Source organism: Cucurbita pepo, chromosome 15 (assembly GCF_057944985.1).
Source record: "Cucurbita pepo subsp. pepo isolate OVF chromosome 15, ASM5794498v1, whole genome shotgun sequence".
Lineage (NCBI taxonomy): Eukaryota > Viridiplantae > Streptophyta > Magnoliopsida > Cucurbitales > Cucurbitaceae > Cucurbita > Cucurbita pepo.
In genome coordinates, this window is record NC_141812.1 from 11,201,030 (window position 1) to 11,225,396 (window position 24,367).

Below are 24,367 nucleotides of genomic sequence, written 5' to 3' on the forward strand. Positions count from 1 at the left end.
GTAGAACTTTTACCATCGAACAACGATTTTGTCAAAAGTGGTGTATTCCATGCTTTCAAGATTTTTGAATTTTAAATTTGAAAGCGTTGAAAAATGCCTCAATTTGTAGATTTCGTTTTCAAGAAACAATTTCTTGCATTTAATATAAGACAAACATTCATGTAATAGATATTTTTTTTATTATATCAATAATTTAATAGATAAAAAATTAAAAGTTGAAATAAAACAAAATTAATGAATCAAGAGGTTAGATGTTCGAGTTTTTCACTCTTATCCAGTGAACTGGAACGAAATTTTTTTAAGTACAAATTTTTGGTGACCTATTAAATTCATAAACAAAAAGCCTTAAAAAGTTTTATTAATTTTGTTTTAGGAACTGTATTAGGCCGAATGTTCTTTAATTTCCTTCTAAACTGTGTGCGAAGGAAGGCACGTTTGTTATAAATTTCTCCATCATGATAAGCATTTTTTGGGCCCTAAAATGGGAAATGGGCCGGGTCATCGAAGCTTCCAGAATCAAGCCCAATTACGACCCACCCACCGTCCATGGTTGACGCTCAAAAAATCCGATTTGGTTTTTCTTCTGGAAGTCGGAAGCTTTCGTCTCCGTTTCCTCACCTGAAAGATTCATAAATACTTCTAAATCCAACCTAACAATCTTCAATTTCGCTATTTTTTCCGATCGGATATAAGTTTTGCACAGGGAGAGATTCAGCTACGAAGAGGGCGGAGATTAGGAGGAGATGGATTTCGAGCTAAGAATGGCGAGAGAGAAGCTCGAGAAAGAGCAGAAGGAAAGGAAGGAGATGGCTAGACGAAAAGTGCAGAGGGAAAGGAAAGCTAAAGAAGAGGCAAGGAAGCAACGAGAAGCCATTGAAGCGGCTCAACTTTCAAGACGTCTCGATGCTGCCGAGGCCCGAATTAAGGTGCTCTCTACAGCTGAATTCTTTTTTCGTTTTCTAGATTTGGAGTTATATGCCCGATTTGTTTGGATATGTCGATCGTGATTCTATGTTTATGTTGATGAATTTTTTTGCTTGTGAATGGTGGTCGCATACGCATACGGATTCATCTCTTGTGTTTTCTCTTTTGTTTCTTGGATTGCTGAAGAAGCTATTTGGTTCTGAATCCAGACTGCGAGCTTTCAAGCATTCTCTATTCTCAGATGGTTATATATTCTTTTGTTATCCATTTATTCGATAGATTATTAGACTATTTTGTTGTCTGGAGGGATTAAAGCAAGGAAAATTCGTTCGTTCCTTGTATTTGAGTCTCTTGAAATGCAATTGCAATCGCCGAATAAACGCAATGGCTGAGCGTATTTATTGTTGTTTCAAAATTCTTGGCTCCTCGGTTGTGTCCAGGTTGATGTTTTCGGGATATGGAAACATTTAGAATGCGCTCTCCTAAACGTTCACAAGTTAGAAAACTTTCAATGACTGTGGAATGGGAAAGGGATATACTTGAATGTTGACGTGCTTTTGTTGCCTCTTTTGTGCTTAACTTGCTTGGCATGATGCCTCCTGGCTTGGTTTTGTGAGCGTGTTTGTTAGATGATGGTGAGATTACTAATCTGCTAAAAAGAGGGGGAGAAGCTGACTTCCAAAGGTTTGTTATACAAAAGAGAGTGATCTATGTAAGGAAAGGATTATTTCTTCAAAAATCAAATTGGAGTCTGATTTCTAGCTCAAAAACTAATTTTTCATGATCTCTTAATCTATTTCATAGGAAGAAGGCTGAACATAACAGGATTGGGGGAACAATTTTTTAAGATTGTTTTTAAGAACTATTATTGTCGTAAGTTGTATGGAACTCAAGAGTCCTAGGAAAGTTAGTATCTTGTTTGGCTTGTCTTCATGGAAAGTCGAAATTTGGCTGACATAGTGCAGACAAATTGTCCCTTTTGGATGTGTAAAAATCTTAACTAAAAGATATGTATTGAATGAAACTTAATAAAAATTGAAGATTCCGTAGGATCAATGTGTTATAATTTTGTCACCTAATATAAAGCTGTAGTTACGTTCTCCATACGATTGTTGTTGTTTAACTTGGACATTTTCACCTTATATTGCCTGGTGTTGTTAATAGGTATTCGTGTAGAATGAATTTTAGAGTTTGAAAATTTCTCTCCAAAATGGCATTTTGCCAATTGTCCACTTTTTTACGCATGGATTTTTCACTTTCCCTTTTGACAAAGGCTGTGAACATTCCAGGCTGATCAACTAATGGAGGAATCCTTGCTTGCGGGAAGAGGAATTACCTTTTACCGTGTTTTAGAAGCTATACCTTATGAGCGTAATGGAGACAAGATCAAGTTGCCCCCTTCTGGTTTCACCGAATTGTCTGATCAAGGTGCTTTTGATAAGGGACCTGTGTACTTCCAACTGTCGGTAGTACATCAAGAAGGTCCTTCTGACTCGGACATCACTGAAGAAAAGACTCACAGAACCACCCGTTCAGGTGTGTTGGAGTTTACTGCCGCCGAAGGTTTTGTTGAATTGCCTCCTCATGTTTGGCGAAATTTATTTCTGGATGATTCCTCAACGAAACCGTTAGTTGAAGTACGTTATGTGTGGCTACCCAAAGGAACTTATGCAAAGCTGCAACCAGAAGGTATAGGATTTTTGGACTTGCCAAATCCCAAAGCTATCCTTGAGACAAGTCTTCGTCAGCATGCCACCCTTTCTCAAGGTGATATTCTGACTGTTGTCTATGGGGAGCTTGCATACAAGTTAAATGTTCTTGAGTTGAAACCATCTTCTAGGATATCCGTTTTAGAAACAGATATTGAGGTTGACGTAGTTGGTCCTGATTCATCCTCTGGAACCATGGATCAACATGTTCTCAAGCTGCTAACTTTTAAGAAGCAGGAGTCTGGTATGGTTGAGGAAGGGTGTTATTCATATTACAAATTCTCCATAGACAACGATATATGGGATGTAATTTCTTCCGGAAATGCAAGGGTCGAAGTAAAGTTTGAAGTGGAGACTAATGAAGGAGATACAAACGTTTACATTTCTAAGCATCCTCTCATATTTCCTACTCAGCACCAGCATTCTTGGTCTTCGCATGATATTGGTTCAAAGGTCCTAATCCTCAACTCTAGAGATAAAAACTTCGGGGCTGGTACTTATAGCATTGGAGTCTATGGATTTAAGGGAACTTCAAAGTACCAAATCACAGTGAGTATCGAGGATGTCATGAACCATAAAGTGGGTAGACAGGAAGTCTCTTCATCAACATTTATAGACCAGGATACTGCAGAATGTCGGAATTGCAAGCATTACATACCCAGTCGAACTATAGCTTTGCATGAAGCTTACTGCAGTAGACACAACTTTGTTTGCAAGCATGCTGACTGTGGCGTGGTCCTTAGAGTCGAAGAGGCAAAGAATCATGTGCATTGTGATAAATGTGGACAAGCTCTTCAGAAAAGTGAGATGGAGAAGCACGACAAGGTGTTCCATGTACCACTCAAATGTGCTTGTGGAGTAGTCCTCGAGAAAGAAGAGATGGTAAGCAGCTAATCTTTGTGCTTTTCCTGATGAATCTTTCTTGATTTAGTCTACAAATGTGTTTTAGTCAAGATTTTCTTTGTTAGTTCACGAAGGCATCCCATTACTATCGTTGTAAGCAAAAATTTCCTTCAATGTATTGTTGACAGGTGCAACATCAAGCGTTGGTTTGCCCACTGCGCCTGATCACATGTCAGTTCTGCGGGGACATGGTTCAAGCTGGAAGTTCTGCTATGGACATCCGAGACAGACTGAGAGGGCTGTCTGAGCATGAAAGCATTTGTGGGTCTAGAACAGCGCCATGTGATTCTTGTGGACGTGCAGTGATGTTGAAGGAGATGGACATCCATCAAATCGCTGTTCATCAAAAGAGCTAATTTCTGGTGCAGCCTGCAAGAGCTATGTGATATCAACATTGTCAACATGGCAGGAGATTAGCAGGGATGCAATGGAATGGTCGAATAAATTGGTGAGTTTAGTAGCAAGTGTTGCATGGTTTTATTCTTTGAACACCCTCAGCTAGGAATTTAAAGATTGTTGTGGATAAACATTGGCAATGACATCATGAAATTAGTGTATAATATAGTGCTTGAAATTTATTGTACAGTAATATAATGCTTGGAACTCAGCAAGATGCAGTTTATCTGTTTGTTTCTAAGTACAACAAATGGGTTAGGGGATGAGCAAGACTTGACAAATTTGGGATTGCCCATCTCAAAGGGAACTTGAACAAGATGGCCAACATTGAACTAGGAGGGCCTATTCTCCATCTGTTTTTTCTGCACTTACCTTCACTCTCGTACGGTGTTGGGGCTGATTTTGGGTTTGCTTCTTGTTTTTTCTGCACTTACCCATTTGAAAGAAGGCAATATGCTAGCAATAGATGAACACGACTCTCCACAATAGTATGATATTGTCCACTTTAAGCATAAGTTCTTATGACTTAAATTTAGATTTTCCCAAAAAGTTTCAAACCAATGGAGAGACTATTTTTTGTTTATAAACTCATGATCATTCCCTAGATTAGTCGAATTATGAGATCTAACCTCTTCCTGATATTACGTTTTAAAGGGAGTGAATTATGAGTGAATTATGAGATCTAACCTCTTCCTACTACTGGAAAGTGAGATCTAACCTCTTCCTACCACTGGGGAAAGCCGTAGTTTCTAAATTTTTAAAATTTCTTCCCATTTTATTACAATGGAAAATTTTAGGTAAATTTCAAATAAATAAATAAAAACAAAAGTGTTTTGTTCCACGTTTTAGTAGCTACAATAAAAATTAAATTTGTATAAATTTAAAAATATGGATTAAATTGTTTCAAAACATCGGAGTAGGGCTGCATTTAGGAGGGTCCCACACGGTCCCAATTAATGCTTCCCCATACCATGGCAGCTTAGATGACCTTTGAATTGGGTTATTTTCTCATTTTCTCATTTTCAATTCTAAAAATAGCTGTTTATTATGTAACTCGGAATAATTATGTAAAAAAAAAAAAAAAGTAAAAACAAACAAATTAAACTGTAATTGATAAATGTGAACAATATATATCTATTTTGAATAATTTGAAATTATTAATCTCATTTTTAAGACACTAAAATAAAAGTGAATTATTGTTAGTTGTTACTAATTATATTGAAAAAAAAAATGGTATTAAATGTATATTTAAAATTTCACTTCACATCTAACAAACAAAACATGAATATACCGACACACCAGAAATCCAACTCTTTTTGTTTTGTTTTGTTTTTTTGTTTTAATTTCAAATTGAAAAGCATTTATTTGTGTAGCGTGTGTATTTAAACAAGTGGTTTCAAATTCATTTAGAAAGGTTTTCCCATCTCAAAAATATCAAGGACACTGCCAATTTCATTACATTCCGTACCCATTTTTATTTTGTTGGCATTCGGAATAAAAAAAAAAAAAAACCCCTCCAAAATATAAAATAAAATTATATATCGGATGGTATCAGAGTAAGATATCGGATGATGTGCCAGCGAGGACGTTGAGCCCCAAATGGGAGTAGACACCGAACAGTGTGCCAGTGAGAACGTTGGCCCAAAGGAGGGTGGATTGTGAGATCCCACATCAATTGGAGAGGGAATGAGTGCCAACGATGACGATGAGCCATGAGAGGGAATGAATTACGAGATCTTACATCGGTTGGAGAGGGGAATGAAACATTCTTTATAAGGGTGTTGAAACTTTTTCCTAGTAGACACGTTTTAAGACCGTGATGCTGACTATGATACATAATGGACTAAAACAGACAATATTTACTAATGATGGGTTTTGACGGTTACAAATGATATTAGAGCCAGACACCGAGCGATATGTCACCGAGGAGGCTAACCCCTAAAGAGGGTGAATTGTGAGATCCCACTTTAGTTGGAGAGGAGAATTGCAATACGTTATGAGTCAAAACCGACAATATATGCTAATGGTAGACTTGTACCCTAACAAACTAAAAAAAAATTATATTATCTCTCATTTTTAGGTTATTTTTTTGTTACAGAGATGTTTTCTTCTTTTTAATATAATTATTATACCAATAAATTAGGGTTTAAAAAAGTCAATGTTTTGAAAAATCCAATTAATCCAATTAAGCTTTACCATTTATTAATTGTAAAATCGCATGGTTAATTTTAAACACATATGATTTTTTTAAGACTCTTTTAATTAATATTTAATTTAATTTAATTTTTGATAAATTTTTATTAAAGATTTGAAAAGATGTAAATTCACGTTTTACGCATTAACATTTTACTTTTAATGGGAGTAACTCGAACAAAATTTATCGTTAAATTGAGTTTATTATTCAATAATAATAATAATTATAATTTTATCACTCAATAATTTTGGACGAATAAAACAAAAAAAAAAAAAAAAAGTCTTTGACTCGCATGACATTGCCGTTATTTATCCACATTTTGTAATCTTTATTAATGTTTAGCAAATGAGCAATAGCCACGTCACTCTCCCTCTTCGTCTCCCCAATTGCTTAACAAAACTCCTCTTAAATCTCCCTCCATCAGTCCACCGGGAACGGCAAGGTTCAACCAATCTCACCGTCCTGTACTTCACTGTCAAAACTCTCCGAAAAATCTGATGTCTACGATGGTCGCCATGGCCTCCGGCGGAGTGCCTTCCATCCCTTCGTCAATATCCCCGCCGCCGGTCACTTTGCCGCTCAAAAACATCCCCGGCAGTCATGGCTTGCCGCTGTTCGGATCCATCGCCGACCGCCTCGATTACTTCTGGTTTCAAGGACCGGACAAGTTCTTCAGGAGTCGGATCGAGAAGAATCGGAGCACGGTTTTCAGGACGAATGTCCCTCCGTCGTTCCCCTTCATCTTAAGCGATCCGAAAGTGATTGCGGTTCTTGATTGCAAGTCGTTTGCGCATCTGTTCGACATGGAGGTAGTGGAGAAGAAGAATGTTCTGGTCGGCGATTTCATGCCCAGCACTAGCTTCACCGGAAACATGAGAGTGTGTGCCTATTTGGATCCGTCGGAATCTCAACACTCGAAGGTACGATTAGGGTTTCAACTTGAGAAATTTCCCCCCATTTTACTCTGATCCAATATATTCGTGGCTCTGGATTATTTCATCTGTTTTGTATGCGTTTTTAAAATTTCAGATATGAATCCCCAACCACTCCATCTCTTTCTGTCTTCTTCAATAATTAATTGCAGATTCCAAATCATTCATTTCAATAATTAATTTTCTCATACCAATTTTACTTCCAGATTAAGAACTTCACCATAGACATCCTGCGGCGGAGCTCGAAGATTTGGATACCCGAGCTGGAATCGAACCTCTCCACGTTTTGGGACGGCATCGAATCCGAAATCGCAAACAACCAAAAATCCAGCTACAGAAACCTTCTCCAACCAGCTCTTTTCAATTTCTTCTCCAAAACCCTGGCCGGCGCCGATACTGCAAAATCACCGGAAGTGGCGAAATCCGCCTACATCGACGTCATCATCTGGCTCGGCCTCCAGCTCGTCCCCACCATCCACCTCGGCATTTTCCAGCCCCTCGAGGAAATCTTCCTCCACTCTTTCCGATTACCCTTCTTCCCCATCGCCGGCCGCTACCGGAGACTCTACGATTTCATCGAAAAGGAAGGTACCCCTCTTCCCCCGAAACCACCCATATATAATATTTGACAAAATATTGTTGGCTCAATATTTATAGTAAAAAGAATTAGAACTTTTTAACTTTATTTATTATTTTAGATACTTTTCTCTTTTTTTTTAATGTTTATAATTTTTACAGACATTTCCATAATCATTAACATCTTTCAATTCAACAATTTCTCCTTTTTCTCATTAGAATCTTCTTATGAATTTATTTGTTTCTACCAACAACTTTAATGTCACATCACTTCAATAAATTTATAAAAATTTAAAATCTTCAATTTTATGTGTTTTGTGGTGAAAATATAAAATTAAAAAACTTTTTTTTATTTTATTTTTATAATTGGTAAAACAGGTGCAGCGAGGCGTTTCCGAGTTCGGGTTGAAGAAGGAAGAAGCCATTCACAATCTTATCTTCGCCTTAGGATTCAACGCCTACGGTGGATTCAGCCTCTTTCTTCCGGTTCTAATGGACCGTATACTCAACGACAGAACCGGCTTACAGCAGAGAATCGTCGACGAAGTGAGGGCAAAATCCGGGTCGGGACTGACATTTGAGTCCGTGAAGGAGATGGAGTTGGTTTACTCCCTCGTGTACGAGACGCTCCGGCTGGACCCGCCGGTTCCGACCCAATACGCGAGAGCGAGGAAGGATTTCAAGCTAAGTTCGCACGATGCAGTGTTCGAGATCAAGAAGGGAGAGCTGCTTTGTGGGTATCAGCCACTGGTGATGAGGGACCCCAACGTGTTCGAGGAGCCGGAGGCGTTTAAGCCGGACCGGTTCAGGGTGGAGAAAGGGGCGGCGCTGCTGGATTATCTGTTCTGGTCAAACGGGCCGCAGACGGGGATGACCAGCGAGCATAACAAGCAATGTGCAGCGAAGGATTTGGTGGTGCTGACGGCGGTGGTATTTGTGGCTTACATATTTCGAAGGTATGATTCAATTGCAGGGGAGGGCGGTTCGATTACAGCACTCCAAAAGCCTAATTGAAAGTGAATCATACTGAGAGCTGCAATCTTCTACATCATGCCTTTCTTATGTATGATTCCCAAGTTCGATCCAAAATGGGAACATTTGGAATGAATAAATAAATAAATAAATACAAATTAAGGTAAAATTCAGACCCTTTTAAACTCTGAAACTAAATAGCCACAAATCTTTTTAAATTGACAAGAAAGATGACAAACCAGATGAACATTTTCTTATGATTCACTAACAATGGTAATTGACATTTCAATTAGCTAAACAAGAATCGTTTCGATCTATTTGCGTCGTGACACCGAGTAAAATTTAAGTTACTACCAGAAGATATATATATATATATATATATATGAAAACAAAAAGGTGAGGAAGGAAGTGTTACTGTTTGAAAGCTCTGTCTATGCAGTTTGAATATTTGGTTGTTTTTGAGTACGAGACTTAGCCATGCCTTCTTTCCAACCCCTTTGGCGAGCCCTTTGCTCCCACATTGCTGTTAGTCTCTTCTGTGCAGCTAATACTGCTTCAGCTTTCTCTCTAGCTTCTTCACATGTTTCCATCCCAGAATTGCACTTGTCTGCTTCTTTTTGATACTGAGATGTCATCTTCTTTGCCTCGAGCAGAGCCATATCAGCACGGCGCTGATTTTCCAATGCTTCGGTTTCCTTTAGCTTCAGCTCCTCTAACAATAGGTCTGCGAAGTTCTTTTCTGTGTCTTGACTCACTTCTGGATCGTGCTTAATACAATCTGCAAAATGCACGAGTTATTACGATCCAGTAGTCGAAGTTTATTAGTTAAGTAAAGAAAAAAAAAAATCTAATACACATCTCCTCCCTGTCATACTGAAAGGAAGGTGATGGCAATATCAGTTTGAGTAGGATGTGAATGTAAGGAAAGAAATCCAAAGGGCTATTATCCGCCTTGATCCGATACGTATTGCCGTCAGCCTTACAGTTTTAAAACGCGTTTGCTAGGGCTTTCCACACCCTTCTAAAGAATACTTTGTTCCCCTCTCCAACCGCTCGATGTCTAGCTCTGATACCATTTGTAACAGCATAAGCCCACCACTAGCAAATATTGTCCGCTTTGGCCCGTTATGTATCGTCGTCATCCTCATGGTTTTAAAACGCGTCTGCTAGGGAGAGGTTTCCACACCCTTATAAGAAATGCATTGTTCTCCTCTCCAATCGATGTGAGATCTCACACACAGAGACACTTCCGAATCTTGACAATAAAACATATTAAGAAGGCAATTTTTAGATCTTTCATGCTCCTTAGTCCATTTATCTTGCAGCTTTGTTTCAAACACTCAGTCTCACCCCTTTCAACTCCAGAACCATTATTTACAGTCTAAGAAAACCTAAGAAGCAAAAGGCTACCTCAACAAGTATATTTTCCCTGAAACTTTTGGAAGAATCTTTAAATGAAGAAAAAACCAGCAAATAGCCCTCTTAGGGTAATACAATCTAATTCATGATCATCAAAGGGTTAAGATATTGAGATCTTTGATATTCATATTGCAAAGTTCAGGATCACTTGTCATGATGAGCCAAAAACACTATTATACCCATTTGAGAAAGAAAGTGAAACTAACCTCCAAAAGTAGTGTTCCTCAATTCTGCACAAACACTAACCACAGTAAGTAAACAGATTACACAAAAACCAGAAAAGGGTAATTGAAAGGCATGCATGACTTCAATCTACAAGGAAGAAGTTCACATACATAATCAGATAAACAATTAGATCATTACCCATATGCAGAAAGAGAACCTTAAGCAAATCAGCATAACAGAACAAAATCAACCTAAACCCAGAACGAGATCTAAGAAAGCGAATCGCCAAATTAAGGAACCAGTGGCAAAATTAGACGAAACCCAGAAGAGATCTAATCGGATCTGAGCATAAGAAAAGGAGAAACCAAAAGATACCTTGGGGAATTGTGATGAGGGGCTGAGAAGGGCAGTCGCAGAAACAAGGAGGGCATGAGGAAGAAGAAGAGGAGCGGGTAACGACGGCTAAACCTTCCTTGAAGTGCCAATAGAGAGGAGGACCGAGAATGTAACCGGCAATAGAGAGGGCGATCAAAGCCAATCCGAACTTGATGAGTGAGGGATTGCAGGAGCTGGCCTGAATTGCCATCGGAGAAAGCGGGAGGGATTGGCAGAGAGTGAATAGTTGAAATAAATAAGTGGGGATGGGATGCAACTGATGATTCTCTTCGGTCTTCAGGATTTACTAACAAAGTGAAGAATCAGAGTTCGATTGGGTATCACAATCTAACTCCCTCTTCCTGGAATCCGCGTTTAATTTTTTTAATAAAAAAGATTATATAATTTTAAATGCTTGATTTGAGTTCATGTATTTTGGATTTAATTTGAAAAGTTTTTTTTTTTTTTTTTTTTTTTAATCTTTATGGTTCAATTAAGCTTTATAAATGTTACTAGTGTTATCACGCTAGTATCAATAAAAATTGTTCATCCAACTATTTAAATCTCGAATTTTTGTTAAAAACTAAACTCGGGATATTAAAACCTTACCTATCAGATGTGGAGAAAGGAATAAAACACTCATACACTCGAGTATGAAACCTTACCTATCAGATGCGGAGAAAAGAATAAAACACTCCTTATAAGGGTATGAAAACTTTCACCTACCAGACGCTTTTTAAAACCTCGAAGAAAGCTTGAAAGAGAAAGTCCAAAAAAGACAATATCGCCCGGCGTGGCGGCGTGGCGGCGGGGCGGCGGCGGCTTGAACTGTTACAATTTTAATTCCATTTAGACATTTAGTTTTTTGAAAAACCAAATTAAGCTCAAAGTTCAATTAGAAGTAGTAGGAGAGATTGTGAAAGTCAAGATGAGATTCCCCTTCATTCTGTACTTAACAGAGAATTAAAGACAAGTAGCAAAGCAAAAGCCTGTGGAAGAAAATAAGCCTAACACTAAGTTTTAAGGAGTCATCTACATAGTGAAGAGAAATGTGGAAGATGAAAGAGAAATGTGGAAGATGAACTAACTCATTGTTAGAGCTATGTATGTATAATTTGTTCAACCTGTTTTGGGAGTGCCATATTCATCTTCATTCTCTCGTAATCTATTCTCATGTACATTGCGAAGCAACTGTTGGAACGAGCTCATGACTGTTGGATCATCCTGCAAGTAACAAACTCATAATAGCTTAAGCTTCAGAAGTGGATGTAAGGAATTGATGTGATAAACTTCCAATGTAGATGCAAAACTTACACGAAGGAGGTCGGTAAACGCGCTGTCGTTTAGCATCCGAGGAAGGAGTTTAGCAAGTCCCGGGCAAGCCCTTTATTGATAATTTCAAGCACAGAATCAATGGTGTAATATCAAGAGTAATGGTAAAACCAATCAAATTATGAAGATTTTAAAGCCTTCAGAGGAACTTTTAGCTAACCTTGGACTTTCAGATAGCTTAAGATAACAGCGAACAATATGTTTTAGCAGACGTTGTGAGGGTTCTTCTGAAATTTTTTCCATCATTGTTTCCAAGGCACTAGTTATTGCGAAAAATCGATCAGCTACGAGACAGCAGTACCTCAATCCCTCTTCATCCATTAGAATTTTCTGAAGAATAAATGTGGAAACCTGGGTGATGTTAAGATTATGAGTAACAGCCTAGTAATAAAGGTGCTTGACATTATTAACAAAGCAATATTTGAAACGCAGTTAATGATCTCATCTCGTTGTACTCACCGTTTTCGACAAGCCTTTTCCCACATCCATGCATCGCAGGCAGTATGGAACTATTTCAGTTTTGAGTAGGAAGTAAATTACTTCCTTGTCATCAACCTGCAAACCATTGCATATCTTCAGTTTCACCGATTAGAGAGTTCCATAGTTACAAAACAAAACAAACCAAACCAGAACTTTGTGTGTGTGCGCCTGTAATTTTTGTTATTGAACTCATTAGTTTGTTTCAATGTGATCATTCCATCATGGTGCGTGTTAGCAAGTGTTGATGTTCACCACAGAACAGAAAACAAAATGTACAGAACAGAAACCAGTGACTACCTTCACTAGTGCACCAATTACTCCTAAGCTTGTGAGCCTGAGATATTCATGAGGCTTTTCTTTAATGGTGGTATTAAGGAAAGGGTACAAATAGAGTGGGATCTTGGCTGCAAAATAATATACATTCAAGCAGAAGCACTGGAAAATCAGCAAAACTCAGACCATTAACGCTACCTAATTCAAAAAGCCACTGATTCGTGCTTGAAAAAGTCAAAGATAAATAGAATTTTGCTGAGATTTTACCTTTCATAAATGGCACCCTTGTTTCCGGGTGAGAAGCCACACACTGCAGAAGATAAGAACACAGATTCATAAGTAAGAAGGTAAATTTGAAAGTATTTGAATTATGAGTTAACCGATGGAGATATGATGCATGCATTGAAAGATTCACATACAGTATCCAAATAGGATTGAAATCAGAGCTTCACACATGTTCAATATATCAAACAAACAATACAAATTTTGTTCATTCATGTTCATATCTGATGCGAAAAAGATGAGGCATGATGAGAGATCATAACCTGAAGAAGAGCAAGAGCATTGCAGACCCTAATTGAAGCCCTTTCTGTAAGGTCGGGCTTGGACAGCGAAGGGTAAATTTCCATGATTTCCTACAATTGCAGCACACATCCCCAAAAGGAATCACTCAGCCTGAAGATTGACATGGTTCTGAAAAGACATGGCCACAAGTGAGAGTTCATACCTTCAGAAGGGTAAACATCGTACCAAACGAATGCCATATCAGAACAGCCAAATCGTCACTCCTACTCCTATTCTGATGAGAAAAAAAGACCAAAAAAAAAAAAAAAAGAAAAAAAGAAAAGAAAAAGAAAACGGCACTCAAGAGTTTGAATCATCGGAAAAAGAATAGAATGCAACATTTAGATTGTAATGCACCTCAATTCCATCTCAATATTTTCTCAACAACCAAGGCAGAGCCAGAAATTTTAACGTTCTTTTTGTATATAATCTTAACATTGTAAGAAAATAGGGGAAATTAGGAGCAAAACTCAAAATCTTAAGTAATTCTTTGAGTCCAAGGCGAATTAAAAGTGAACAATGAACTTTTCGTTCCTACTTTGCTCTGACCCTAGAGCGAAAAAAAATCTGGAGTATGAGTATGATCGCCTGCTCATCACCAGAAACCAAACAACGTAAACGGAGAGATTGCAATATATCGAATCATTTACAGACAGTACCTGAGAGAGAAGCTGCAAAGCACGCTCGCGAGTATGGGCGTTGTGGAGAGCGAGAATCAGCTTTTCAATAGAGACCTTGTTTAGGTCTGAATTAGGAGGATGAGAAGTGTTGGATTTCGGCGCGGTGGTTCGTTCGGCAGCCGACGGTTCTCCGAACAGAGAGTCGGGAAGAGTGGCCATTATCAGAGATTTTGATTTTGGGCGATTCTGTGTGAGAGTACGGAATTGGAATTTGAGAAAACAGAGGAAGAAAGTGGCGAATCGAAACAGAAAAATGGGGATTGGTTTCCAAGAAGCACGATTCTCTCATTTCCTGCATATTCTCTGCCTTTTATACTGTCAATAGCCGCCAGTGGTTTCTCCGGCCATTCAAGCTCAAATATTTATTGCGCCTTTTTTCTTTTTCTTTTTTCAATTTTAATCACCAAATATATATTCACAAATTTCCTCTTTCAAAACTCAAAATATATTTACTAAATTAATTATTTAAATATGTTTGTAGATTTTAAAATATTTAATGAAACAAAATAAATTTAATAAAAAGAAGAAAGAAATGAAACATATATTAATAAATTTAATTAACCACAGTTAAGATCGATAATTACAAATTAAATTAGTTATTAAATCTCCAATAATAAACTCCACGTCATATCTTTACTTAGGTATAACAATTTTCCAAAATTCCACGTATTTTTTCTAAATTACTTTAATATTTGCGCCGTGAGATACTAAAAAATTATTTATTTATTTAGTTTTATTAAATTAACACCTATAATTAGACTCCTTCATCTTTTTTAGCATTTAATTACTTATTTCCAATAATAATAATAATAATATATAATATGATGCATATTATAAGGCATGCTCAAGAAGAATTATAATTTTTTTTTTTTTCATTGTAATTATTATAATTAACTGTTTAGTGGTACCGCATTAGCTTCGGCTTTACCTTCGGGGGTTGACGGTTGGCGAAGCAAACCGACATCATTTAGTCTCACTTTTACCTTTACGCGCCGCTCCCCATTTCTCCCGCGCCTGCTCTGCGTTTTGACTACGCACTGAGGGATCCTCTTGTATCGTGTAAGGCGTTGAGAGATGTTATTATCGAATTTACGGTCCTCCATTTCTCTGGTGCCGCTTCTCAAGACCACGGCAATCTTCTCTACTGCTCACAAGCTAGGCTTCTCACTTTCTCGCTTCTCAGTCCGCTCCATGGCTGCTTCTGCTTCTGCTTCTGCTTCTTCCCCTTTCAAGAAAATCCAAATTGAGAGGGATGGCACTGTGAGTTCACTTCCGTTTTCCTCTTTAATGTTTCCCCTCACTTTGATTTTCCTCTATTCTCTGTTTCTTTATCTGGGTATGACTCTATTTTCTGTTTGCCGTTTGGAAAAGATTGATGGTGTCGTTTTGGGGGGAATTGGCCTACTTTGTTTAATGGGTCGGTGGGATTCTTGTGGCAGTGTTTAATTTAGGGGAAATGGAGTTAACCCTGTGGCCTGATTTGTTGTAACCCTAGATGATTAAGGGGTTTGCTATTTGAAACGATTAGTGGATTGAGTAGCTATGGTTAGTGTTGTGATGCAACTAGAGCTAGATTCCTTAATGACCTGTGTTGTCCACTTAAGCTTTGCTAAATCACTACTCAACCCAAAATTGGTCGAAAGTAAGGGCATTAGGCCCCCAAGGGGTGGATTGTGAGATCTACATTGGTTGGAGTGGGGAAGGAAGAAGCATTCCTTGTAAGAGTGCAGTGTGCAAGCAAGGGCATTTGGCCCCAAGGGGTATAAGGTGTGTAGAAACCTCTCCCTAGCGGACGTGTTTTAAAAACTTTGAGGGGAAACTCGAAAGGGAAAGCCCAAAGAGAACAATATCTGCTAGTGGTGGGTTTGTGAACAAGTAGAAATCATTATTAATGGAGGGAGGAAATGACATTACAGGGTTTAAACATGGGATTTCATGCTATGATACAATGTTGAATCACTTTTGAGCCAAAAAGCTTAAGATGGTGAGTTAAGATTAATTATATCAGTACTTTAACAAGCTTGCACTTAGTTTTACTGGAGCATTGAGATGCTCAGTTCGATGGTAGTTTGAATTCATGGAATTTTCACTAAACATTCCAAGTTTTGTTTCTTTTGGCAGGAATTTGATGCTTATGTTGTGGGGAGAGATGATGCCCCGGGAATTGTTGTTCTTCAAGAATGGTGGGGAGTGGATTATGAAGTCAAGAATCATGCTGTGAAGATATCTGAGCTTGGGTCTGGTTTCAAGGCACTTATTCCCGAGTACGATGCCTTTTCTCTCTTGGAATATGAATTCTTTCTTCTGTTATGATGATGTCAATGATATAATTGGTCTCCTTGGTTGTGCTGCATTATGCTGATAACAGTTTGTATCGAGGTAAGGTTGGGTTAGATGTTGCAGAAGCGCAACATCTGATGGAAGGTCTCGACTGGCAAGGTGCTGTGAAGGATATAAATGCTTCAGTTAACTGGCTCAAGGCTAATGGCTCCAAGAAGGTACTCAACTGTTTAGGATACTGATGAACTTTAGTCTAAAATCTCCATTTTGAGATCATAATATCTCTAGAAAGTTAAAACATATTAGGATCATGTCAGGTTGGTGTAACTGGATACTGCATGGGGGGTGCTCTTTCAATTGCAAGTTCTGTTTTGATCCCTGAGGTTGATGCTGTTGTTTCATTCTATGGAGTTCCTTCATCAGAGCTCGCAGATCCTGCCCAGGCTAAGGCACCCATTCAGGCTCATTTTGGAGAGCTCGATTCTTTTGTTGGCTTCTCCGACTTGACGGTAGAACTTTTCTCTCGGTTCTTTCTGTCAAATATTCCCGTTTCTTTCTTCCATGTTGTCACTCGATCATACGTGAAATGCAAAATGCCTTCGAAAGTTTGATGGTAGTTATTGAATGTGGAATTGAGAAGGATTTGTTTATTAGGTCGTTGCTAGTAGATATTGTCCTTTTCGAACTACCCCGCAAGGTTTTTAAAACGCTTTTACTAGGGAGAGGTTTCTACCCCCTATAAGGAAGGCTTCGTTCCCTATTCCCCTCTCTAAGCAAAGGACAATATCTGCTAGTAATGGACTTAGACTGTTACACAAGGCATTGCATATGCACGATACACAGTGTTTTTAATTGTTAGAGTCTTGTTACACAATCTTGCTGTTAAAATTTGCGTTGTATTTTCTTTTTGGTTAAAATACGCCAACAAGAACATGTAGCGATCAGACGTTGTACATGCTAGAGTGATAATGAGATTAGAGTTTTCAGGCTGCCAAGAAACTGGAGGAAAAGCTGAAAGAATCAGGAATTCCATATGAGGTGCATATATATAAAGGAAGTGGGCATGCTTTCATGAACCGATCCGAAGAAGGTGTGAAGAGGAGGAAGAACATGGGAATGGAGGACGAGGACGATAGCGCGGTGGAACTGGCATGGTCTCGCTTCCAATCCTGGATGTCAAGATACCTCTCAGCTTGAACAGGAACTTTGTTTGCATCCATGGGCAGTGTTTGTTAAGGAGAAATGTAACTCTTGGTTTCTCAAGGTTGCTCTTGCTTGAATAATACGGTCTCTGTTTTGTGTCTCTGTTTCAAAGTTATGTTTCCTTCCTGGGTCTTCTGTCATTTAATATTGTCATCTCACTACACATGATCTTTCATAAGTCAACGAAGTATCAATTTTAATTCAAAGAATATTTAGATTTTTATTTTTAAAATTTAAAATTAAAAGTGTTCATACTCCGCTTCAATAAAATAATGTCTACGTGGGGAAACGTTCAATTTTTTAGTTGACTTATAATGTTTTATATTTTGTATTTAAAATTCAGATTTGACATTAGGATATTACTTAATACATAATTTGAACAAAATAAATTTAATTTTGAAATTTTTATAAATTCAACCCCAATAAATAAAATAGTATTAAGTTTAATTTTGGAATTCTTATAATTGAATCATTAAAAAGAAAATAGTATTGTTATACTTTTTCTTAGTCATTTTTTTCTCGATTCATTTATGTATATCTATTTTAGAATCGGATTTCGCTAGATTTAGATAATGTATAATGTATCTTAATTCAATAATTTTTTGATATTTTGATTGAAGATATTAAATATTTGTTGAGCTCTCATTCGACTAATTATAAATAAAGACGAATATTTGACAAGAGTGAATATTTTCCCAAATAACTTTTTAAAAAAATAAAAATAAAAAATACTCAAAATTAGAATGCAATTAAAAAATCATAATATTAAAATAATTAAAACAAAGAAGTATGTTGTAATCCAAATTAAAAACTTTATTTGAAGAAAAAAAAGTAATTGGTGGGAGAAGAAATAAAAATGGTTTGAAAAAACATAGGGAGAAAAGTTAAAATAATTCAACCAAAACCATCTGAATCAATTTTTTTTTTTTTTAATTAATTTTTTTTTTTTTAAAAAAAAAAGGAAAATAAGTTCAAAGTAGTGTGTTGTTCGCCAAGTCTTCCCTTCCAAGTTTATAGCCGAGTCCATTGAAACGGTTTGAAAGAAAAAGTGTGTTTTAGAGTTTTAAGATTTATTGGCAAACCCAGTGGACTCTCCATTGATTCAGATCCCCCACCAACATGGACGCCGCCCCTTCCCCTCCTCCTCCTCCTCCACCACCTCCTCCTCCTCCTCCTCCGCCCCCTCCTCCTCCGCCCTCCCACCGTGTCCTCCTCGACGAGATGAACTTCTTCCCCGCCGATGACAAATCCCGCGTCCTCCTCGACTCCAAGCTCGCCTCCCGCAATCGCAGTCCCACCAAACTCGACTTCAACGTTAACGTTGGTCCCCCTAACCTTTTCCTTTATAATTTAATTCCCCTTTTTCCAAATGGGTTTCCATTGATTTATTGGGATGATTTTCAATTTGCAGACAGGCTTGAATCTCTTGACCACCAATTCAAGTAGCGATCAATCCATGGTGGATGATGGAGTTTCTCCAAACCCAGAAGATAAAAGAGCCAAAAACGAGGTGAATTTCGTATAAAATCAGCAAATAAATTAAAAATTCCTTTTTTTTTTTTTTATTTTTTTTAATTGAAGTTTTGATGATTATGATGATGATGATCAGCGAGCAGTTCTTCAAGCTGAATTGGAGAGGCTAAAATCAGAGAATCTAAGATTAAAGGACATGTTAAATCAAGTGACGTCCAATTACCAAGCGCTACAGATGCACCTTGCAACCCTAATTCAAACCCAGAAAGCGGCCGACGTTGCCGATCCGATTGAGGAAAAGTCCGTCGCCGCCCAAGAAAAGGTCAGACACGGCGGCGGATGTAATACTAATAAGCTGGTCCCAAGGCAATTTATGGATCTTGGATTGGCCACGAATGCCGACACCGATGATCTCTCGATGTCATCCGACGGAAGGAGTGGAGAGCAGTCGCGATCTCCGATTACAACCGGAGAAGTCGCGTCGGCCAAACGACATAGCCCCGATCAAGCCTCGAATTGGAGTTCCAATAATAATAATAAGGTTCCCAAATTAGGTTCTTCTTCTTCGTCTTCTTCGGCTAAAGATGCAGATCAAACTGAATCTACTATGAGAAAGGCTCGAGTCTCCGTTCGAGCTAGATCCGAAGCTCCCATGGTAACACAATCTTAACCCTTTTTCTTTTTCCTAATCAAATTTTTGAAAAAGATTCAATTTTTAGGAGACCCATGGTAACACAATCTTAATCCTTTATTCAATTTTTAGGAGACCCATGGTAACACAATCTTAATCCTTTTTCTTTTTCCTAATCAAATTTTCGAAAAAGATTCAATTTTTAGGAGACCATAGTAACACAATCTTTAACCATTTTTGTTTTCCTAATCAAATTTAATTTTTAAGAAATTGTCTCTAGATTTGATCTGACATAATATTAAATATTTAATTAATTGAATCAAACAAAATTTCATTGAACAATTCAATTGATTGGAGTTTTGTTTGATTGAATTATTTAGATCACGGACGGATGTCAATGGAGAAAATACGGGCAAAAAATGGCGAAGGGAAACCCTTGTCCACGAGCTTACTACCGGTGCACCATGGCGGCCGGCTGCCCGGTTAGAAAACAAGTAAGTCAATACTCATAAACCATTCCCTTGAATGTTAATATCACAAACATTTTGGGATGACAACAAATTTGGTTAGGTTCAAAGATGTGCGGAAGACAAGACAATTTTGATAACAACCTACGAGGGAAACCACAACCATCCATTACCACCGGCGGCCATGGCAATGGCTTCAACAACATCATCGGCGGCTAGGATGCTTCTATCAGGGTCCATGTCAAGTGCGGATGGATTAATGAACCCAAACTTTTTAGCAAGAACCCTATTGCCATGCTCTTCAAGCATGGCTACAATCTCAGCCTCGGCTCCATTTCCCACCGTGACATTGGACCTAACACAAACCCCTAACCCTTTATTCCAACGCCCGGCTGCCGGCCACTTCCCAATTTCGTTTGCAGCCACTCCGCCTCAGAGCTTCCCCCAGATCTTCGGACATGCATTGTACAACCAATCAAAATTCTCCGGCCTCCAAATGTCGAAGGACATGGAAGCCCCGCCGCCTCCACCTCCGGCGTTGCAGAATCCATTGGCCGATACGTTGAGTGCGGCGAGTGCGGCGATTGCCTCCGACCCGAATTTTATTGCAGCGTTGGCGACGGCGATGACGTCGTTGATCGGAGGATCTCATCATCAAAAGGAGAATGGGAATGGGAATAGTAATGTTGATAACAATACAACTAGCAATTCCCAACAGTAAGGCCAAGAAGAACAACATGTGATTCAAAGGCCAATAATTGCCATTTTCAGACCCAAGAAAACAAGTTCTTTTTTTTTTTAATTGATAATAGATACACACATTAAAAGAAAGAAAAAAAGGAAGAACCCATTTGAATTAATTATACTTTTCTTCTTTTCTCTTTGATTTTCCTCATAATTTATTATTTGAATAATATCAAACATTCCACTATTTGATGTTCATAGAAGGGAAGGAAACGGAGTGTTGCGTAAAAGATGAGCTTTTTAAAGCTACACTGAAGGCAACTTCTGTTCGTCAACTTGAAACTTTGTCTTTTTTTGCCGTTTAGAAGACCTGTGGAATGGACTCACAAATGTCCATTTCTAGCTTCTCTTTTACTACCCTATTAGTTTTGTGACATTCTCGTGTGGGGAAATCTTTCGATAGACGCGTTTTAAAAATCTTATAGTAAAATTCGAGCCCTACAATATCTGTTAGCGGTGGGTATGGGTTGTAACAAATGGGTATCATACCCAGATACGGGGCGATGTGCCAGCGAGAAGGAGGCTGAGCCTCGAAGGAGGAGTGAACATGAGGCAGTGTGTTAGCAAGGGCGATGGGCCTCGAAGGGGTGGGGGGTTCCACATCGATTGAAGAAAGGAGCGAGTGCCAGCACGAGGACGTTGGGCCACGAATGGAGTGGATTATAAGATATCACATCGGACATTTTTTTACAAGGGTGTGGAAACCTCTCTCTAGTAAACGCGTTTTAAAAACCTTGAGTGGAAGCCCAGAAGAGAAAGCCCAGAGAAAAGTGGAAGCCCGAAAGGAAAGCCCAGAGAAAAAAAATCGCGGGCTTAAGTTGAAACACGTTTTCATCTTCAAATTTGCTTTTGGTTCTTTGATTTTCAAATTAACTCTTGTTTATTGATCTTTTTGGATCGATTAACTTGGTGAATTATTTTTTACTAGTTGAATTTGTTTGATGATTGATCCTATGCTTGTTTGATCATCTTCTAACTCGAATTCTAGTCGAATTTGACTATTTTTCCATATTGAAAATAGATAAGAATCATAATAATGATTCTGAAAAGCAATTTAAAAGTAAAAAAATTGAAACATAAATGATCATAAATGATTGTTTCTAAAACAATTCAATCTTGAATGAACATTAGAATCATGCATTTATTTCAATATTCCTTTTATAAATGAAGTACAAAGTGGCTGTCAACACATTAAATACTTCAATTTCTCCAACCATCATTTAATGTTTTTATTTGTTTGGGTTTTATTTTGAATTAATATAACTCTCATAATAATGATAATAATAAAATGTGAGAGTGGTTGTTGGAGGGCTCATGAAAAAATAACTCTATAATAATTAAAGTTTTTTAAAAAATAACTTCAAAAAATATATACCTTCTACTTCAAAAATAAAAATAAAATCGATTATCCACATCTCATAAATTATCTCTAAATTCTTTTATATTATTTTTTAAAATTTTTTATGTAGAAAAGTTTGAAGATAATATTTAACACGACGTGACATATCATATATATTTCACTTTAGGGTCGTTTGATTTGATTTGATTTCATTCCTTTCTTTTCTTTGGCTCTCAATTCCTAATTTACTACCTTCAATGTTTCTTTTTAACTTTTTGTCATCAAAATAAATTCAATGTGCATTCATTTCAACTCAGCCTTTATTTGGTAATTTAATACATTCAATGTTTCATAATTTTCAAAATCACCTATGTTTAATGCCATTTTCTCTTAAATAATTATCATATTTAATCCTTTAAAAACCACAACAGAACACATTTCAAATAAACTAAAATAAAAATAAAAAGGCTTGGCAATGCATGGGAAAATAAATTAACATTATTACCTAATTATTACAGTTCATTGTAAATTCGGCTCTAAAATTTAGGGTTTGCTAACTACCACAACCGCCGCCACTAATAATTTCATTTTTTCCACACTAATTAAACTTTATTTATTCTTTTTGTAAATATTTATGTACTAAATTTTAATTTTAATTTTAATTTCCTTTTCTTTTTGTAATATTATCATGGTTAATTACAAAACGACCCCTAAACTTGGAATTTCCACTTGACAAACATGCAATGTCAAACACTTTTTTTTTTAAATGTACATATTGACTTCTTGCTACCTAAAGTCAACTCTTTTACCTAAACAATATTCTTTTAACAATTTCTAATACCAATGTTTCAACCCACTCCATGCATCCCATCCTCATGTTATCTCATATATTAAATTTTTTTAATATTATTAAAATAATGATTTCAAAATTATTTTAAATTTTATAGAATTATAAATATATATATATATAATTTTAAAAAGTTTGTGGGTTAAGACCCAAATCTCCCCCTTTCCCATCTAGAATCTCTTCATTTTATTTTTATACCATATTTCAAACACACGTGCGAAGTAAAACCAGTCTATTCAGCCAATCAAAACTCGTCCACGCACGTGCCAAACCCAAACCCTTCTGGAAACCCGACACGTTTACTTTTCAAACGACATTGTCAACTCTCAATAGATTCATAGATCCAACTGTCCATTACCAACTCCCCATTCTCAACTCCAACTATTTAAACCTCCTTCGCTGTCCTCTTCCTTTCAACAAAATTTTCAATGGCCTGGACCCGACTAGCTGCCGTCGGCCACGGCTCCTTCGCCACCGTCTACCTCGCTGCTTCCTCATCTTCCGGCGACCTTTTCGCTGTCAAGTCCGCCGAGCTTCTCAATTCGGACTTTCTTGAAACAGAGCAGAGGATTCTTTCTTCGCTGTCCCACCCTTCAATTGTGGGCTACAAGGGATTCGACGTAACGGAAGAAAATGGGAAGCTAATGTATAATCTCTTCATGGAGTACGCCGCTGGTGGCTCTCTCGCCGACGAAATCGTTCGGCGTGGCGGCCGGATTAAGGAGGTGACGGCGGCGTTTTATACGCGTCAAATTGTCAGAGGATTGGAGTACTTGCACAAACGGGGTTTGGTGCATTGTGATGTCAAAGCTAATAACATTTTAATCGGTGGAGATGGTTTAAAGATTGCTGATTTCGGATGCTCCAAATGGGTTCGTGAGTCGCCGGCAGCGGTCTGCGGAACGCCGATGTTTATGGCACCGGAGGTAGCGCGTGGGGAAACACAGGGGATTTCCTCTGACTTATGGGCACTCGGGTGTACTTTAATCGAAATGGTATCCGGCGCTCCGCCGTGGCCTACCGCCGGAGACCCAGTTTCGACGCTGTACCGGATCGCATATTCCGGCGACTCACCGGAAATTCCGAGCTTTTTATCGGAGAAAGCGAAGGATTTTTTAGGGAAATGCTTGAGAAGAGACCCGACAGAACGGTGGAGTGCGAGTCAACTTCTTAAACATCCATTTTTGGGGGAACTGAGTTTTGGGTTCGAGATAACCAAGGAATTACATTCAGATTTCGAATCTCCGACGAGTATTTTGGATCAAGGCCCTTGGAACTCGTTAGAAGAAGGATCGCAAACTCTGTTGAAAACAGAGACATGGGAGGACGAGAGAATCAAACGGCTGTCGATGTTTTCAGGGGAAATCAAATGGGAAATGAGAGATGATAATTGGATCACAATCAGAAGCTGTGTTAATGATGATAATTGAATCCATTTTTGTAATTAGTGAAATTAGTAGCAAGAGTTGAGAGAACAAAGTTGTTAGTT

General features: G+C 37.9%; 6 protein-coding genes and 1 pseudogene across 13 annotated transcripts; 5 read left to right on the forward strand and 2 right to left on the reverse strand.

Annotated features, from left to right (window-relative positions):
- Positions 1-578: 578 nt before the first annotated feature.
- Positions 579-4,386, forward strand: LOC111811676 (Ubiquitin fusion degradation UFD1 family protein). Of its 2 annotated transcripts, XR_002817584.2 has the most exons (4): positions 579-926; positions 2,214-3,515; positions 3,665-3,984; positions 4,123-4,386. XR_002817584.2 is itself a non-coding variant. In XM_023698671.2 (3 exons), exons 1-3 carry the CDS (start codon positions 744-746, stop codon positions 3,890-3,892), a joined length of 1,713 nt encoding a protein of 570 aa, XP_023554439.2. In that variant the 5' UTR covers positions 579-743; the 3' UTR covers positions 3,893-4,114. The 2 variants fall into 2 exon arrangements, 1 of the variants encoding a protein (XP_023554439.2); XM_023698671.2 differs by lacking the exon at positions 4,123-4,386 and having other exon boundaries at positions 3,665-4,114.
- Positions 4,387-6,478: 2,092 nt separating this feature from the next.
- On the forward strand, positions 6,479-8,781 carry HPL1 (hydroperoxide lyase 1). The gene is given in 3 exon segments (XM_087117915.1): positions 6,479-7,046; positions 7,265-7,696; positions 8,013-8,781. Coding segments are annotated over 3 exon segments (1,491 nt in total). The 5' UTR covers positions 6,479-6,623; the 3' UTR covers positions 8,649-8,781.
- A 56-nt stretch (positions 8,782-8,837) lies between these two features.
- Positions 8,838-10,930, reverse strand: LOC111811814 (uncharacterized). 3 transcript variants are annotated; one of them, XM_023698854.2, is made up of 4 exons: positions 10,566-10,769; positions 10,389-10,441; positions 10,232-10,255; positions 8,838-9,384 (listed from the first exon to the last, which is right to left on the reverse strand). In XM_023698854.2, the coding sequence occupies exons 1-4, from the start codon at positions 10,619-10,621 to the stop codon at positions 9,038-9,040; spliced, it is 480 nt and encodes a 159-aa protein (XP_023554622.2). In that variant the 5' UTR covers positions 10,622-10,769; the 3' UTR covers positions 8,838-9,037. The 3 variants fall into 3 exon arrangements, with proteins under 3 accessions (XP_023554622.2, XP_086974040.1, XP_023554621.2); XM_087117914.1 differs by having other exon boundaries at positions 10,389-10,459; XM_023698853.2 differs by lacking the exon at positions 10,389-10,441 and having other exon boundaries at positions 10,566-10,930.
- A 126-nt stretch (positions 10,931-11,056) lies between these two features.
- Positions 11,057-14,236, reverse strand: LOC111811745 (uncharacterized). 5 transcript variants are annotated; one of them, XM_023698767.2, is made up of 10 exons: positions 13,874-14,236; positions 13,378-13,449; positions 13,196-13,285; positions 12,918-12,960; positions 12,675-12,781; positions 12,357-12,452; positions 12,058-12,227; positions 11,880-11,949; positions 11,690-11,789; positions 11,057-11,393 (listed from the first exon to the last, which is right to left on the reverse strand). In XM_023698767.2, the coding sequence occupies exons 1-10, from the start codon at positions 14,051-14,053 to the stop codon at positions 11,302-11,304; spliced, it is 1,020 nt and encodes a 339-aa protein (XP_023554535.2). In that variant the 5' UTR covers positions 14,054-14,236; the 3' UTR covers positions 11,057-11,301. The 5 variants fall into 5 exon arrangements, with proteins under 5 accessions (XP_023554535.2, XP_023554534.2, XP_086974038.1 ...); XM_023698766.2 differs by having other exon boundaries at positions 12,058-12,248; positions 13,874-14,234; XM_087117912.1 differs by having other exon boundaries at positions 12,058-12,248; positions 13,378-13,444; positions 13,874-14,011.
- A 597-nt stretch (positions 14,237-14,833) lies between these two features.
- On the forward strand, positions 14,834-17,503 carry LOC111811770 (uncharacterized). Its single transcript, XM_023698796.2, has 5 exons — positions 14,834-15,154; positions 16,016-16,158; positions 16,263-16,392; positions 16,492-16,683; positions 17,162-17,503. Exons 1-5 carry the CDS (start codon positions 14,969-14,971, stop codon positions 17,369-17,371), a joined length of 861 nt encoding a protein of 286 aa, XP_023554564.2. The 5' UTR covers positions 14,834-14,968; the 3' UTR covers positions 17,372-17,503.
- Positions 17,504-18,818: 1,315 nt separating this feature from the next.
- LOC111811775 (putative WRKY transcription factor 31) lies at positions 18,819-20,915 on the forward strand. The gene is made up of 4 exons (XM_023698802.2): positions 18,819-18,887; positions 18,987-19,505; positions 19,862-19,975; positions 20,052-20,915. The coding sequence occupies exons 1-4, from the start codon at positions 18,834-18,836 to the stop codon at positions 20,667-20,669; spliced, it is 1,305 nt and encodes a 434-aa protein (XP_023554570.2). The 5' UTR covers positions 18,819-18,833; the 3' UTR covers positions 20,670-20,915.
- A 2,375-nt stretch (positions 20,916-23,290) lies between these two features.
- Positions 23,291-24,308, forward strand: LOC111811753 (mitogen-activated protein kinase kinase kinase 17 pseudogene; annotated as a pseudogene).
- Positions 24,309-24,367: the final 59 nt, after the last annotated feature.